The 17,346-nt window shown below is 40.7% G+C and overlaps 2 protein-coding genes across 4 annotated transcripts in view; one reads left to right on the forward strand and one right to left on the reverse strand.

Moving 5' to 3' along the window:
• tox (thymocyte selection-associated high mobility group box) overlaps positions 1-8,588 on the reverse strand; it is a 65,209-nt gene extending 56,621 nt beyond the window's left edge. For 2 of the 3 annotated variants that reach the window (XM_053687286.1, XM_017491154.3), the window contains exon 1: positions 8,001-8,588. In XM_053687286.1, coding sequence (XP_053543261.1) covers positions 8,001-8,096 — 96 coding nt within the window. In that variant the 5' untranslated portion in view covers positions 8,097-8,588. The remainder of the gene's footprint in view (positions 1-8,000) is intronic. The other variant, XM_053687285.1, reaches the window with a different exon arrangement.
• A 6,678-nt stretch (positions 8,589-15,266) lies between these two features.
• Positions 15,267-17,077, forward strand: LOC108278048 (zona pellucida sperm-binding protein 4). Its single transcript, XM_017491173.3, has 8 exons — positions 15,267-15,556; positions 15,634-15,821; positions 15,907-16,004; positions 16,073-16,230; positions 16,319-16,511; positions 16,592-16,739; positions 16,810-16,885; positions 16,958-17,077. Exons 1-8 carry the CDS (start codon positions 15,277-15,279, stop codon positions 17,038-17,040), a joined length of 1,224 nt encoding a protein of 407 aa, XP_017346662.1. The 5' UTR covers positions 15,267-15,276; the 3' UTR covers positions 17,041-17,077.
• Positions 17,078-17,346: the final 269 nt, after the last annotated feature.

The following is a 17,346-nucleotide window of genomic DNA, read 5'->3' on the forward strand; positions in this document are numbered from 1 at the left end:
AAGAAGAAGAAGAACGCTTTCCTCTCACCAGTTTTTTTTTCCCCTCGCACGACTTTTTATGCGAAAACGGTGGCAATATGTTTTGGTAGCGAGATTAGACCAAACAATTAAGTGATTCTGGACGGGTTTCCACAGCAGCCATCTGTTTAGATGTTTGTCTCGGACTGAGAGACTCATCATCAATCGCTCATATGTGGAGGAGAGGGAAAAAAAACAAAAACAAAAAATAAATAAATTTAAAAACACAAGCTGCCTAAAAAACTAATGGAAAGATTGGAGATTTGTGCCAGCGTGCGCATGTGTGTGGTGTGTGTGTGTGTGTGTGTGTGTATGGCAGGGCAGATAAAAAAGCTCGCTCCTCCAGCCAAAACACCACCCAGCACATGTCCACATTTTATCATCATTATGTTCTGCTCCTTAATGAGCTGATCTCCTGGCTTCTGTGGAGGAAGAGAGACGCGACGCTAATTAGAACGGAGGAAAAATGGTCTCGCGCCGGAACGGATGGACGCTCCAACGCCACCACGCCGCTCTCGCAGCACACCAAAAACTGCACTTTGTAAAATCTGGGTGGTTTTAAATCATTTCCTGTTTCACAGGAAGCTACTCTGTAAGCTACTCTGTACTCTGTATTTTTGCTCCATCCGGATCGGCCATTGGTTTTTCTACGCAGATGAAGAAGAAGAAAAAAACAGATGTCTGCCTTCGTCTACTCTGCGTATTTAGTCTCGTATCAGGTATTAAACGCTTCCCGGGGCGTCTCGTACACTTTGAAATCGTTGCTAGAACTTCCACGTGGGCCGCCATGTTGTGAACGGAGCACAGTCACGTGACCAAGTTATTATTGCTGTGTGGATGCGAGAGGAGATGTGAGAGTAAACAAAACGATTACAGACGTCCCACTGATAAACTAATCCGATCCGAACTGAGCTAAAGAGCGCGTCTCTGGACGCGAGTGGAGATCGGCGTGATGCGAAACGCGACACATGCCCGTGTGTAAAAGTTGCGATTTCCGCTACAACACGGTCTAAAACATTACAGAAGAACATCATTGAACACTTGTGCAAGCAATAAAACCCCATCGCATCGTGCGTGTTGTGCCGTTAGAAGGAAATAATCAACAACAGGGTGGTGTGATGAAGCAGCCTTTCTGTTGCCGTTGCTATAGTAACAGTAAGGCGTCAGTACGAGCGCACACTGTAGTAGAAATGTAATCAACAGCTTTACATGTTGTGTACGCTCAATTAACGCTATCGAGCTGAGGTGCGTTTATTTATACTCACAGGACAAAGATCACAACCTGAGCAAACAGTTCACGCTTACGACGACCCGCCCGTGTGTGTGTGTGTGTGTGTGTGTGTGTGTGTGTGTGTGTGTGTGTGTGTGTGTGTGTGGAGCCATAGTGATGTTGACTTTAGCTATTGACACAGGAAAAGTCTTCAGCAGGACGAGCAGTATGCAGTGTACAGTAACACACACACACCCCTCTCTCTTTCTCACACACACACATCACTTCACAGAAATCACCTTCAGAAAGTGCTGTTTATGTTCTCAAGCAAAAAAGAATCTGTAGTAGATAATAAAACAAACATATTATTTCTCCTTCCTCCCTTCATTCGTTAATCCTTCATTTCATTCCCTCCTTCCTTCCTTCCATCTATTCTTCGTTCCTTCCTTCCTTTCTTCCTTCCTACTGTCCTTCATTCGTTCCTTCAATCCTTCCTTCCTTCGTTCCTCCTTTCCCCCCTTCCTTCGTTCCTTCCAACCTTCATTCGTTCCTTCCTTTCCTCTACCTGAAGCTGTGGTTCTACCTCATGTTCAGTCCTCATGTAGGTTTCAGTCATGCTGGTGTTCTTGTGCTTTTCTCCTTCTCCAACATTCATGTTACAGGTGAGTTCATCACAGCTTGACCTGCTCACCTGAGCGTTCTCTAATCCTTCTAACCGGCTGCAAGAGAACATTAATCCACTCCTTCTGACCAATCAGATACAGCAGAACATATTATTATTATTGTTTACACCGCAGCGCTGCTGAATGCTGGATTCTGATTGGTCAGAAGGTGTTGATTATTTTCCTGTAGCAGCACACACACACAGTGTTTATTATTTATTTATTCACACCTCGGCGTGTTTCTAGTTTGTAAATAAGCGAATATAAACGAGTGAAAGGGAAACACCCGGATCGTTCTGAACAACCGTCAGCATGAAAAGAAAACGTGATGGACGTGTTCTCTGATCTCCGCTCAGGTTTAAGAGTGAGATTAGACAGAGATTAGACAGGACACAATCGATACTCTAAATGCAGAAGTGGAAAAATAAAGTGGGAGAGAAGCGACATGTCATCATCACTGTTTATCAGCAGCACTGACCTGATCATCCAACAGCAGTGCAGACACAGTACATCTCTCTCTCTCTCTCTCTCTATCTCTCTCTACATCTCTATACATCTCTATCATCATCACTGTTTATCAGCAGCACTGACCTGATCAACCAACAGCAGTGCAGTCACACTACATCTCTCTCATATTCATATATATATATATATCTCCAGTGGAATTCATTTTCAATCCTAATTAACTGTATTCTATTGTATTCTTTACAGTTTTCTATTTTGTGTGAAGTGTTTCCTTGACATCTGGATCTTTTTTGAAAAAGAATAGCTTTGGTCTTGTTGAGGCTGAGTGTCAGGGCCCAGGTCTGACAGTACTGCTGCAGCAGGTCCAGGTTCTACTGTAGACCCTGAACACTGGGGGACAGCAGGTCCAGGTTCTGCTGTAGACCCTGAACACTGGGGGACAGCAGGTCCAGGTTCTGCTGTAGACCCTGAACTCTGGGGGACAGCAGGTCCAGGTTCTGCTGTAGACCCTGAACTCTGGGGGACAGCAGGTCCAGTTGATCTGCAGGAATTTGCAGGAATTTGACCTCTGAGTCGTTTAGAGAGATGCGTACTATCTCTCTCTCTGTCTCTTTCTCTCCCTCTCTCACACCATCTCTCTGTCAGGCTCTCTCTCTCTCTCGCTCCCTCTCTCACACTCTCTCTCTCTCTCTCTCTGATGTTACTACAATCATCACTTTTTGTCAGTTTGGAGTTGGGAGTTTTTTTTTTCGTGAGCTGCACAAAAAACTGGTACTGATGACAATTCGAGTCCTTTACTGTAACTGGGGTCACACACACTGACCAGTGATTACTGACGCTGTACCATATGACCTCTGGTGCATTACGACCCTGCGTTCACGCCAACACACCTCAAAGCGACCGGTGAGCGTATGTAAATGACGCTGTAGAGAAGTGACCAATCCGAAAGATCTCCAGCGATTCCTCAGGCCGATCCTACAGCGCGTGTGGTCCGACGGTTCCTCAGTTTTCCGAACCACAACTTTAGTTCCTGCGCGTGATTAGTTCCCATTTACTGTTTGTCTGGAAATATTTACTAACAAATATAAAAAAATATTTACAAACTTTCATTTCATTTACGTGCTAATTTCCAACACCTCGCGTTTCTGTTGCTAAGCAACGCAGAAGCGGTAAGGCCGACACTAATCGCTCTGCGTTGTACAACAGCGTGACTCACACTCAGAGCTAACAACTGCATTAGCTCGCTATAACATCAGACTCTTTCAATTCCATTACGACAGAGAGAGAGAGAGAGAGAGAGAGAGAGAGGGAGAGAGAGAGGTAGAGATAGAGAGGGAGAGAGAGGGGAGAGTGAGGGAGAGAGAGGAAGTGAGAGAGAGAGGGTCAGAGAGTGGGACAGAAAGAGGGTGAGAGAAAGAGAGGGAGGGAGAGAGATCAAGAAAGAGATGGAGAGAGAGAGGGAGAGAAAAAGAGGGAGAGAGATGGAGAGAGGGAGAGAGTGGGAGAGAAAGAGAGGATCGAGAGAGAGAGAGGGAGATAGAGAGAGAGAGATGGAGAGAGAGAGAGAGGGAGATGGAGAGAGAGAGATGGAGAGAGAGAGAGGGAGATGGAGAGAGAGAGATGGAGCGAGAGAGATGGAGAGAGAGAGATGGAGAGAGAGAGAGAGGGAGAGAGAGGTGGAGAGAGAGATGGAGAGAGAGATGGAGAGAGAGAGGGAGAGAGAGATGGAGAAAGAGAGAGAGGGAGAGAGAGATGGAGAGAGAGAGAGATGGAGGGAGAGAGAGATGGAGAGAGGTCGAGAGAAAGATGGAGAGAGAGGGAGACAGAGATGGAGAGAGAGAGAGTGGGAGAACTCGAGAGAGAGAGGGAAAGAGAGAGATGGAGAGAGAGAGAAGGGAGAGTGGGAGAACTCGAGAGAGAGAGAGAGAGAGAGAGAGAGAGAGAGAGAGAGAGAGAGAGAGAGAGAGAGAAAGGGAGAGATAACGAGGAATGAAATAAATCAGAGTAGAGTTCAGGAAGACTCTGTGTTCTCGGTTCCGCTACAACACTGTTGAGACTGTATGACCCATAATGCACCGCGGTTACGTAACGTAAATAGTTGCGTAAAGCATAGCGTTATGTGGAACATGGAGCTAGAATATATCGTCTTACGTTAAACGCAAATTAGCTACAGATAAGTCCTGAGAACTCCTGTTGCTAGGCAACCAAAACACGGTGTTGCTGGAAACAAAAAAAACAGCTAGCTACTGATTACACTAACTAGCGCTAACTAATGCTAACTAGTGCTAACTAATGTTAACTAGCGCTAACTAATGCTAACTAGTGCTAACTAATGTTAACTAGTGCTAACTAATGCTAACTAGCGCTAACTAATGCTAACTAGCGCTCTTACGTCTATTCCTTCTCTCTACTCTCTCTCCATCTCTCATTCCTTCTGTTACCCCTCTACCTACGCTTCACCTCTCTCGTTCTTTCCATTTCTCTACATTCATCTCAATCTTTCTTTCTCTCCATCTCTGTCACTTGCCTTCTTTATCTACTTCCTGAATTTTCACTCTATTTTCCCCTCACTTTCCCTCTTTTTCTCTCCGTTACCCTCCCCTGTTCTCTCGCTCATTATCTCTCATTTCTTTCTCTCTCCTTCCGATTTTGTTTCTCTCCTTACTCTCTCGTTTTGTTCTTTTGCTCCCTCTATGTACTCTTTCCATTCTCTCTCTCCCCTATTTATACTGATGACAACTCTCACTCTCTTTATTACCCTATCCCTCGTTCTCTCTCTCCATCTGTCTCACACTCCTGACCTTTCATTCTCTCTCTCACTTTCCTCTCCTTCTCCTAATGTATTCCTTCTTTCTCTCTCCTAACGTTATGATTTTCTCTGCACTTACTTTTGTTCCCTCTATCCCCTTTCTCCATTCTTCTTCATCTTTCATAACTCTCCCCATTTCTTTCTCACTCTTTTTCTCTCTATTTCTCTTTCCTAAGCTCTTCTGTTCACTTCTCTCTCACTCTGTTATTCACTCACTCTCTCTCTGAATTCTCCATTCTTTTCCCACTCCATTCACCTCCCTCCCTTTTTCCACTTTCCTAACTCTATCCTCTCTCTCTTCCTATTTTTCTCTCTATTTCTCCTTTCTCTCTGCCTCTCTCTCCCCCACTCTATCTTTCCCAAGCTCTTCTATTCCCCCTTCCCTCTCTCTATGAATTGTACTCTGTTCTCTCGTTCTCTCTTCAGTCATTTCCCTCCTTTTCTTTCTCTCTCTCTTTCCTAAGCCCTTCTGCTCTCTCTCTCTCTCTCTCTCTCCATTTCTCCTTCCCAAGCTCTTCTCCCCCTCTCTCTGAATTGTACTGTTCTTCTCTCTTTAGTCACGTCTCTCCCTTTTCTTTCTCTCTCTCTTTTTCTATTTCTCCTTCCTAAGCTCTTATCTCTCTCTTCCCCATCTATCCCCATCTCTCTCTCTCTCTTTTTTCTATTTCTCCTTCCTAAAGCACTTCTGTCCTCTCTCTGTCTCTCTCTCGCTTTCCCTCTCCCCCCCCCCTTTCTTTCTCTCTCTTTTTACTCTCTATTTCTCCTTCCCAAGCTCTTTCCCCCTCCTCTCTTTCTCTCAGCAGTACATCGTCTCTCATCTCTCTGAGAGTTTTTAAATCCAGCACCTTTACACACCAGCCTCAAAAAAAACGTCTAAAAACGTAATGGCTACAGAAACACTTTCGCACGGAGACGTGAAGCACGCACGTGAGCATACGTCGGCGCAGACGTCCCGTTTATACGCCGTGGATACGAGAGCAACGGCAACGAATCACGAGGCAATGGAGAGAATAAAGCAAAACCCCCAACCCCCACTGCATCACCCCGGAGTAACCCTACCCCCCCTACTTATTCAAACACACACACACACACACCCACACAGAGCACCATCATTATAGCACCACACCACATTGCTGTGCAGCTCCTCTGAGATTACGAGCTTGTGCCAAAGTTTTATACGTAAAACATTCAAATATAACCAGGTGTCAGCGTTAACCGTAAATTAACATAATTCATACATTATTAAATAAATAATTACATTTGTTTACCATAAACCTAATAAACTCATCCGTGTGCAGGCGTAGCGCAAACATCTGCTTTATATATCTGATTTTATTTCATTATTATAGTGTATATTTTCACGTTAAATGTTTATAGAAATGCAATCCATCGATATAAATAAAGCCAAAATATTAACATAATATAATCGTCAACATAAAATATTCATTTAAAGTTCACTTATTTCTATTTACGTTGGTATTATTAATGAATTTCCTTCCTTCTGTCTTTTCCCCGATGAACAACGAGCTACTTCGACGCGTCGCTGATTCTTTTTAACGTGTTTTCCGAACGATTAGCGATTTTCTGTCGTCGTTCTTGCGTTAAACAAAAACAAAAACGAAAACGTACGACATGAGAGCGAGTTCGCAATAACGTTCTTCAGCTCTTCTACTCATACGAAACTGACGTTAGATGTTACAAACAACATTTTTATTGCGTCACGGTTTTGATACGTGTCACGTCTCCCCCTGGTAGTCACTCATATTAGTGCCATTTTAATCCAGTAAATATAGCGATCGCGCCTCAATTTATGATTTACGAATTTAACGTCAAAACAAAAAGTGTTTAACGATGAACTTGTACATCGGTGATGCCGTTCTTAGATGATATTAAGAATACTGTCATATCGTGGGGAAAAAAAACGCAATATTTTGATACTTGTCATAGTAGACAAGCTTCCATTTCCTGTAGCTGGTCAACGTTTTTTTTTTTTTTGTTACGTTGATTCGAGTGTAATTATCTTATATTTAGTTAGCGATATTTATTCGGCTACTACAGAATGTGGCCCACCACTACATGACAGAATATGACGTCACGTCTCCCCATGGTGGTCGTTCTTATTAGTGTCATTTTAATCCAATAAAACTGTTTTAACGCTTTAGGACAAACACGTTATCGACAAAACAACATGTTTAATGATAAACGTATACATCCTGAGGCGATACTACGGTATATTACCATACTGTTTCAGAATATCGCAATATCATCAATATCGTACTAGCCGTTTAGAGTTAGCAACAAAAATAAACAAATCAACAAACAACAAGGCTACTCCAGGTTTAGGTTAGTACAACTTTTTATCGAAATGCACAAATACACAATAATATATATTTTTTAATAATGTGATGTCATGTGTTACGATATCGTAACGAAGTATTCGAAGTTAAATATTAAATATTTAAATAATAATAATAATAATAATAATAATAATAATAACAACAATACGACAGATATGTTTATGTCTTTATTAAATCAGTGTTATATAATAAGTATTATTTTTACCTCGAAATCCACATTTTTTATATTTTAACCTCATCGGTACGAAGTGACGTACACGTGTTACAGTTGTAATAAGAGGGAGGGAATTAGTTTTAATCTCTAATTTTTTATTAAAATACAGTGTTTTATGACGTCAGCATGCATCCTGGACTACAAGTGCACCTCCAAAGTGAGCTCAGAAACTTTGAAAAACGTTTTTCTTTTAAACACCACAAGAAGGGCTATAAAAACATCAATCAGATATTGATCAGACATTAGGATTTTTTTTTTTCTTTACCTTATTGCAGTATGAGGAGTCTGAATAATGTGATGGTCCCAGTCTGGATGGATCTGTTGCTGATGGAGGAGGAGGAGGATAAAATCTCACATCCATTTCACTATTTAAAAATAAAACACCAACCAAAAAAAATTAAAAATAAATTTTAAAAAATTAATATTTGTGTTTCCACTTCAGTAAAGCTGACACGGGACCTCCCAAAAAAATTAAAGAAAAGACAAGACCCATAAAAAAAAGTATAACTGATGACGGTGGTGAAGAAGAAGTAGATAAACAAAAAAAAAGCAGCTTCACTTTGGCACCTTCACATCCGTTCGCGGGGTTTCTGAGAGGAGAAAGAAATAAAACAAACTTTGAAATAAAAAGGTGTTCCTACACCTGTGTGGCATCAAACTGGAAAGAAATCAACCGTCTCTGAGGTAAAGAGGTGTGTTTTCTTTTTTTGTGTGATTTTTCTTTACGGAAACGGTAAGAGGAGCCAAAAAAGCGCCGTGGTTAGCCAGAGAGCTAACTCCGTACCTCACTGCTGTGTATGTGTGTGTGTGCGCGCGCGTGCGTCCGTGCGTGCGTGTGTGTGTGTGTGTGTGTGCGGGTCTCGTGCAGCTGTGTGACGGAGCTCGCGCACAGAAGTCTCGAGCTGAAGCGCGCGCGAGTCGAAAAAGGCGCGAAAGGGGGCGCTGAAGTGTTTCTTCATAATCATTCAACTCCTTTTTTGTTTGTTTGTTTGTTTGTTTGACTGATTGATTTTCTTTTTAAACGTTCTGACAGAACGATATACTTGTATACTTGTACACTCTACACACTATTCTTCCCAGGAAAACGCGAGAATTATGATTTCACAGCCTATACACAGTCACGGGACTACTTTGTACACATTTACCTCAGAAGTGATCTCTTCTTTTCTTCATACTTATTGTTATACAATGAGCAAATTAGCCAATATATTTAGCTAAATTATATATCTATGGGACAGGAAAGGTGTGAAAATGTGGTATTTTTTTGTGATTGGTTGCAGATTTATCACAAAAAAAAACCCCACCACATATAGCATGACATCATATTCACAAATTATTATGCTAATCCTTGTACAGAAATGAAATACACACAATTTCCACCCTTATCATAAACTATATGGTCAAAAGTATGTGCACCCCTGACCATCACACTCGTATGTGGTTCTTTCTCAAACTGTTACCACAAGGTTTGAGGCACACAATTGTATAAAACGTCTTTGCATGTTTTAGCATTACATGCAATTTCTTTTCATTGGAACTAACAGGCTCAAACCTGTTCCAGCATGACAGTACCCCTGTGCACAAAGCAAACTCCTTAAAGTTTGGCGTGAAAGAACTCACATGTCCTGCACAGAACCCTGACGTCAACCCCACTGAACATCTTTGGGAGGAACTAGAACTGGAGCCCCCTCACCATCACAACATCAGTGCTTGACCTCAACCTCACTAATGCTCTTGTAGAGCTTTACTGATCATCCCTACAGTCATGCTCCAAAATCTAGTGGAAAGCCTTCTCAGAAGAATGGAGCTTATTATAAGAGGAAAATCTGGAATGGGATGTTCAACAAGCACATGTAGGTGTGATGGTCGGGGTGTACATACTTTTGGCCTTGTATATTGCAGATGTAGTTAGCCAGCCAAAAGTAGAAGGTTAATATAGCTAAGTTATAGCAACCTGATGTCCCACCCACAAGGGTGAGTCAAATTATAATGACATAAATTAGAATGAAATCGATATTTTTTCTATCGAATCCAAACTCTCTTTAAGCGCTTGAACACTTGCACTGAATAAAATGGAGATTATGTTTTTTATTTGACTCAAGCTTGCATTTTGGTTGGCTGTGTCAGTCCTCCCTATACAACGTTGGGCAAACATTGGTAGAGTTGTTTTAAAAAAAAAAAAGTACTTTTCCAACACCGGCTCAGTACCAGCAGTAGAGCAACATTTTCTGCTACAGTATCTATCTTAAAGTTTTTAATTCTGCTTAATACAACACTGAATGAAATGTTATTTATGAAATATTTGCTATTGAGAACTTTTGTTTTCATTAATGTCCATCCATTTTCCATACCGTTTATCCTACACAGGGTCACGGAGTCTAACCCAGGGAACTTGGGGCACGAGCCGGAGCCAACTGCACACACATTCACACATTACGCCCAATTTGGAAATGGCAATCAGCCTACAACGCGTGTCTTTTGACTGGGGGAGGAGACTGGAGTACCAGGAGGAAACCCCCAAAGCACGGGGAGAACATGCAAACTCCACACACACAGAGCAGAGGCGGGATTCGAATCCCCCAGCCCTGGAGGTGTCAGACGAATGTGTAATCACTAAGCCACCGTGCTTGTAGTACTCCCCGTTTTCTTTAATGTTATAAATCTTATAGGTAAGGACATTGTCCTTTTGTTGTTATATTTTCTTCTCATCTGAGGTGGTAAATGATGTTAAGTTAGCCTATGAAACATGTGGGTAAGATATAACTACCATTATATGTAGTATAACCATTAATGAGCAGAAACAGCATTATCCTATGCTGTGGCATGGCAAAGGTAATCTGATTATCCATGTTTAGTCGCCTAATAGTAAATTTAATAAGGAATCATTAAAGCACATTTTATAAAGCCTTATAAAACCTGAAAGGTGTTTCTGGTTTTATGCAATTTCTTTTAACTGGGTCTCTAATGGCACACATGACCTCTTAATTACGATACCATTATGATGCTTTGCTTGGTCATTACAGTAAAATTAGCTCGCTGTGGTGCATATTTAGAGATGATGCTCATAAAACCTGAAGGTCAACAAGGAGATATGAATTACTGTAATACTCTCAGTTTAAGTAGAAAAAAAATCCCAAATTACAGCCTCCTATCTTATTCCTATATATTATGCTAATTAGGTGTATTATCCAGAAATCAGATCTAGATCATACAGTACAGTTGCCATCGGTATAATAGAGTGAAACACATTTTCTGGTAGCTGTGAAGTCTGCCACCAATTTATTTTCTACTCAAGTGCAGTTCATACGACTCTGATAAGCATCTCAGTACCCAGGTTTCCCATCATGCCAGTGAAAATGCAACTGCTATAAAAAAAATAATAAAATAAAATCCAGGCGACAGACAAGAAATGAGGGTGAGATTCAAACCTGTCAAGTCCAGCAGCTAAGCCGTTTTTTTCCTCTGAAACTGCACAATACTCTATTACAAACATGGGTTAAAGCTTTCAAATTTACATTTAAAGTCTTTCACTTGACTATTCAGGTGTAATTGTTAGCATCCTTAGCAAGTGTAAAGCTACACATGGTACCTAAGAGTAATGGTTCAGTTGACCTGCATGCATGGAATTATGTTATACACACACACACACACACACACACACACACACACATACACATATACATATATGTATATATATATTAAATATTAACAGGACTGCTTCATAGGATGTCTCAATTATGGCTTTGACTGCATTTTACATACAGAATTCAACATTTTCCATTACTTTTTCAGACACCACTTTAATGCATTTTCAATCATTAATATCTAATATCTATAGAAGTCTGTCCCCACACCTTGTACAAAAAAATTAAAGAGAACATCAAATATAAAATTATCTTTACTGCATGAATTTCAGAATGGTTTAATTTTTTCTAAAACTTGCAGAAACAGGCTTCCATAAATAGCACTTATTTATTGTCCAGATTTTTTTTTTAAAAAGATGCTTATAAAGACTGTTACATATTTGTACGTGAAACACGGTGGATATATGACGGTTAGCTATAATGGGTAATAATCATGTGTACTGTAAGTGAGATCAAACAATTAATATTCTCTAATGACATTTTCACTGATGCGTTATTGCTTCTATTGGTGAATATTTACACATGTCTCGGAGCAGCATTCACATTCTAAGATTTTGATCCAAAATTTACAACACTACCAGAACTCGTTTGTCATCCATCTTTGCTCGCAAAGGCACTCAATCAACCGCTGACGAGGACATCATATTAAGCGATCTGAGACCACCAATTTTACCTCATGACCAAGGAATCCTACAGATTTATCGTGATAAATCATACAATGTAAAGCAGTCTTAAGTCTGTATTTTGAAGTACGCCAACATGCATGAGGCAAATTAGAGTAATGTTACGTTTTAAACGTAAAGTTTAAAGGCTGAAGGTTTTAGGAATGTAATCAGCCACAAGTTACTAAAACAGTCCCTTAACAATGATTGCAAAAAAAAAACCCTCTATTAACATTCATTTGAAAAAGCAGAATAATATCTCAACAACAGAAAAGTGTTCACCCTAGTGTTGGAAAATCGCAAGTTTGAATCCCGATGATGTCACAGCCATCCGTGGCCGGAACTCCAAGAGAGCAAAATTGGCCATGCTCCCAGTAGGGGAGGGGAATACTCTTTCTCTCCTGTCAATCACAGTGACACTAGCCAATCATGGTGATCTGTGAGCCATGTATGCAAAAGAGGGTAGATAGCGCTTTCCTCCTAATGTGTCCTACCTAGTCAAAGTCCCTGCCAGTTTACGCCCAGCTTCACACATCACAATTAAGGGTTAAGAAGGAAGAATAAATCAGATCTCAGGACCATGTGGGGACAAAACCATGCAGAGAGTGGCACACTGAATTAAATCAGCAAGGCCTTGGTTATTTATTATAAATAAGACTTATTAAATCATGTTGAATGCAGGCATAAAGTCAGACACGCCTGATATAGAATCATGGTGTGATTCTGCAGAAACAAGATTGATTGCTCTTTTTGAAAATCATCAGGTCCTTTAGTCAAACCCAAAATCTTAAATGGGAAAAGGGAGAGAAAAAAACCCCATAGTGTGCAATCAATGAAGCCGAGCTCAGACCTTTCATAAGAGAGGAGACTTCAGCCAAAGCTGCTTTTACAGAATTAAAATAGAGAGCTGTCAGACTTCTCTACTGTCTCGCACAACTCAGCACACACTTGATTAAACCGAGAAGTGCGTGTCCTTCAGAGAGCTGGGTTTGGGTTATTTCTGCCTCCTGTTATTTTAAACATACATTTCTTCATGTCATTTACACGTAAAACGTCTATTTTAATTCATTTACGTAGTTGTTTGTTTGCACTAATCTTCTGATCTTTATTAAAAAAAAACAGAGACGCAGTGACACGACTGCAGGATTTCTGGATTGCGTGCAAACTGAAAAAGACTTATGAGTCTTTTCTGCAATACTCATACTGCACTGTTTCATGCGACGTGAAGCACTACCCATGTAAATGTGCTGCGACCTTTTCATAGCTGCCGAAGCATTTAAAGTCTGATGCAGATTTGATGTTTTTTATGATATTGCATGTACTATTTAGAAACTGAAATCCCTGTGAGAGCCATGCTGTCCTCCTTCCTCCTCACATGACTGATTTCTCGTTTAGATAGAGGGAGACCTATATTTCTTCTCGTTCTGTTAACACGGGGAATTGTGCTTCTATGAAGATGAAAAATCCTGCATAACACTGATACAGTCTGACAACCCTTTGTTGGAGAACTCTCTCTCTTCTCTCTCTCTCTCTCTCTCTCTCTCTCTCTCATATCTCTGTGTTTCTCTACACCATGTCTTCTTTAGGAAGAACATTAGGTTATCTAAGAGCTAGAAAACCATTAAACACAATGGTAGAGCTTAATAATATGTATGATACTGACTGTAGCCTATCTGTTGATCTAAACTTGGTTTCAGCTTATCAAGTATTGGAAAAGAACCACAGATATGACTTTGGACAAGGTTATGTATTCATAGGTACAAGTTATGGTGTGCATAGACGAATTGAGCTATACATTTATTAGTCACCGCTGTGGGAATGTTGACTAGTCAGGTGGTGGAAAAACTGTGAGGCAGATGTTAAAGAAAGCAGCTAAATGCTCTTTCATCTTAAGCAAGATGAAACCAATCCTACGGTCAACTGTACTTTGTGTGAAACCACACTGAGGAATTATTATTATTTAAATTATCTTTGGATAATATCTTTGTCTTTAACTTTATCAGAAGGTTACGAGATCAAATCCCAATACCACCAAGCTGCCACTGTTGGGTGCTTGAGCTAAACCACTGCTCAGTTATATTGTAGCTTGTCATGATGGTAAGTCACTTTGAATAAGTCTCACCCAATAAGCGCACTGGGAAAAAAATGTTAAAAAGAAAGAAAGAAAAAAAAAATGAAAGCCAATCTCTAACCAATCCTACTCATCTAGTGTTTCCCGGTCAACTTGGAAAAACCCAATAAACGCTGCTGTAGACATCTCATCCTACACTCAAGGAAGGATGTGTTGATGGACATGAGCTTCTACGCTGCACACTCTCAGTTCAAGAATCAGCAATTTCCACAAGATGAATGATTGCATTTTAAGAACTGTTTTTTTTTTTTTTTTTTTTTTGCATGTCTATTTCCTAAGAAACATTGCAACTGAAATTGAAATGTAATATATCCCGTGTATGGCGGCTAATTGAAGTGCAGCTTGATGCATTCTTTGCTAAAACTTTCAGGTTTACAGTGGAAAAAATAACTTGTTGATTTTTTAAATACTGGTTGATTATTTACAAAAAAAATTTTTTTTAATTGACTCAAATATTAAAATTTTAAAATAAACATTTTCAACTGATGAAATTAAGTTAGTCATGTTTTAATGGGGGTGAAATTAGATATATATTTTTACTAATCTAGCAATCCGTTAGATGATTTAAATTTTTAAAACAACTATACCGGTTTGGCTGAAAACACCATTTAGTCTAAGGAAGTTTGCTGGTCATATATGCATGACTAATGCTACGGAGATTGAAAATGAATTAATCAGAAGAAATAACAGTAATGACTGAAACCCCAGGGAATAATTACTTATATAAGACTTTTTTCCCTTTTTGTAAACAACAACCAATAATTTCCTAAGGACAGAACAAAAACATCAAAAAATGTGGTAATCAACTCTCCAAGATTCCACTGATTAACATATTTCTTCAAGGAAATCTTAGGTCTGTTTAAGATCACTTAAAGTGAGACAAGAAGATAATGTTTACTTGTTTTTCAAATTCCATGCTAATATAGGAAATTTTCCGACCAAGTAAAATGAATGCAGTGATTAACGCAGCTAACAAGACACGGCTGGAACACTATTAATGACTAGTTGAGTAGGCGGAGACTCCAGATACAATTAGGAAGAAAGACACAATAAAAGGCCACTGTTGTTGACTGTCTCAATAGTGGTGTGTGCAGTTTGGGAGCAATGGCAAATACAAGGGTAAGTTTAGCACTTGTGGGGCTTTTTCTGGTCTTTAACTATGTTAGCAGTACTCCTGCATCTCTGCAAGCTGTGAAAATGCCACCTCAAGCTCCTCAGCTTCCTGGGAAGCCTACTTTGCAGCCACAGATGTCTGGTCAGGTTGCAAAATGCCAAGTGCAAGACTATGAAAGGGTTCCTTGTGGAGAACCTGGCATCAACAGTGATCAGTGCACCATTATAAACTGCTGTTTTGATGGTCAACAGTGCTATTATGGGAAGCTGGGTAAGATTGGAGTTCTATCTGACTTTTGATTTGTGGTAAAAATGATTAACTGACTCCTTTCTCTTTGGTATTGCCAGTGACTGTCCAGTGTACCCTTGATGGCCAGTTTGTGCTGGTGGTGGCCAGAGATGCAACAGTTCCCAGGATAAGCCTGGAGTCCATCAGCATGTTGGGAGGAAACACTGGACCCTGTAGTCCTGTTGACTCGAATACAGCCTTTGCTATATACCAGTTTCCTGTAACTGCTTGTGGGACAACCATGATGGTTTGTGTTTAATTGTTCCCAAATAGATGGTGTTCAATTTTAAGATGTATAGAAAGTGTGAGCTCTGCTATTCACCTCTGTCCAGGTACAAGGTGGCTATGTGGTCTATGAAAACAGGATGCTCTCTTCCTATGAAGTTGGGGTTGGACCCCGAGGAGCAATCACCAGAGACACTCACTATGAGTAAGATAACTAAAACTAATGACAGAGGATTCTTTAAGGCTTTTACTGATCTACTGTTTCCTTTGTAGGCTTTACTTCCAGTGTAAATATTCAGGTGTTAGCTTGGCCACTCTGGCTATTGACCCTTCAGCCAATGCTGATCCTCCTTCCATTGTTGCTTCTGGACCACTCCAAGTAGAACTAAGACTAGGAAATGGTCACTGTGTTGCAAAGGGGTGTGTGGAAGGTGAGAAACTCCTGTCTGGATATTAACATGCAGTCTGAATTGTGACTGGTCTGAACAGGATTTGATTCCCCCCTCTGCCACCCAACAGATGAAGTAGCCTATACCTCATACTACAGTGCTGCTGACTACCCTGTGACTAAGGTACTGAGGGAACCAGTGTATGTTGAAGTGCACATTGTGGGAAGAACTGATCCAAATATTGTCCTGGTTTTGGGAGGCTGCTGGGCGACTGCTTCCCCTAACCCCTACAGCCTTCCCCAGTGGGACCTTCTGGTGAATGGGTAAGCTCTTCACAGGTCTTCTGCTTGTGTAAACCAGTGACTGTATTGAACAGGAAGTGATGACCTTGTGTAATCCAAAGGTGTCCCTATAAGGATGACCGCTATTTGACCAAGCTGATGCCAGTTAATGGGATGTCTGGACTTGCATACCCTACCCACTACAGACGCTTTGTCCTGAAGATGTTCACGTTCGTGGATCCAGACTCTATGGCTCCAATGCATGAGACGGTAAGGGCTTGAGTTCTCTTTATGCTTCTGTACATGAAATGGGTTTGACTGCTTTTTTGTTTTCCCTCAGCTCTACATCCACTGCAGTACAGCTGTATGTCTTCCAACTGCACAAGACTCCTGTGAACCGACGTGTGCCAGAAGAAGTAGGTAGACTACCTTGACACTGTCTGTTCATTTGACTGGCTTCTGGACATGGTTCTCTTATTCTTCCTCAGGAAGAGATGTTGCAGCAGATGGGAGCTCTCCAAGCACATCAGGCATAGTGTCGAGTGGAGAAGTTATCTTTACCCAAGTTTAGGATGAATCTGTTAAATAAAGGTGTTTTTGCTCTGCAATTACATGACTTATTTTTCTCTACAATGTGTCCAGGTTGTCTAGTTTGGAAATGGGTAGAAGTGTTCATTTAGATTACTTTCTGACCTAGTGCCTTTCTGCATAGTTTCTTCAAATCAGTGCTGCTTTTGATGCTATACATCAGTCTTCTAAACCAGTGGTAACTGACCTTGTACCTGGAGCTCTTCCTTCCTGGAGACTTGTGGTTTGAGCAAAACTGTGCCCATCTGACCATGTAATCATTGCCTTACATTCAACAAGAATATTAGAT

This window comes from Ictalurus punctatus, chromosome 17 (genome assembly GCF_001660625.3).
Source record: "Ictalurus punctatus breed USDA103 chromosome 17, Coco_2.0, whole genome shotgun sequence".
NCBI classification, from domain to species: Eukaryota; Metazoa; Chordata; class Actinopteri; order Siluriformes; family Ictaluridae; genus Ictalurus; species Ictalurus punctatus.

Coding starts and splice junctions, on each gene's coding strand:
- LOC108278048 (XM_017491173.3), top strand. CDS start 15,277: ATGGCAAATACAAGGGTAAGTTTAGCACTTGTGGGGCTTTTTCTGGTC. Junction 16,005..16,072: donor ACCAGAGACACTCACTATGA/GTAAGATAACTA, acceptor TTTCCTTTGTAG/GCTTTACTTCCAGTGTAAAT. Junction 16,231..16,318: donor TGCAAAGGGGTGTGTGGAAG/GTGAGAAACTCC, acceptor GCCACCCAACAG/ATGAAGTAGCCTATACCTCA.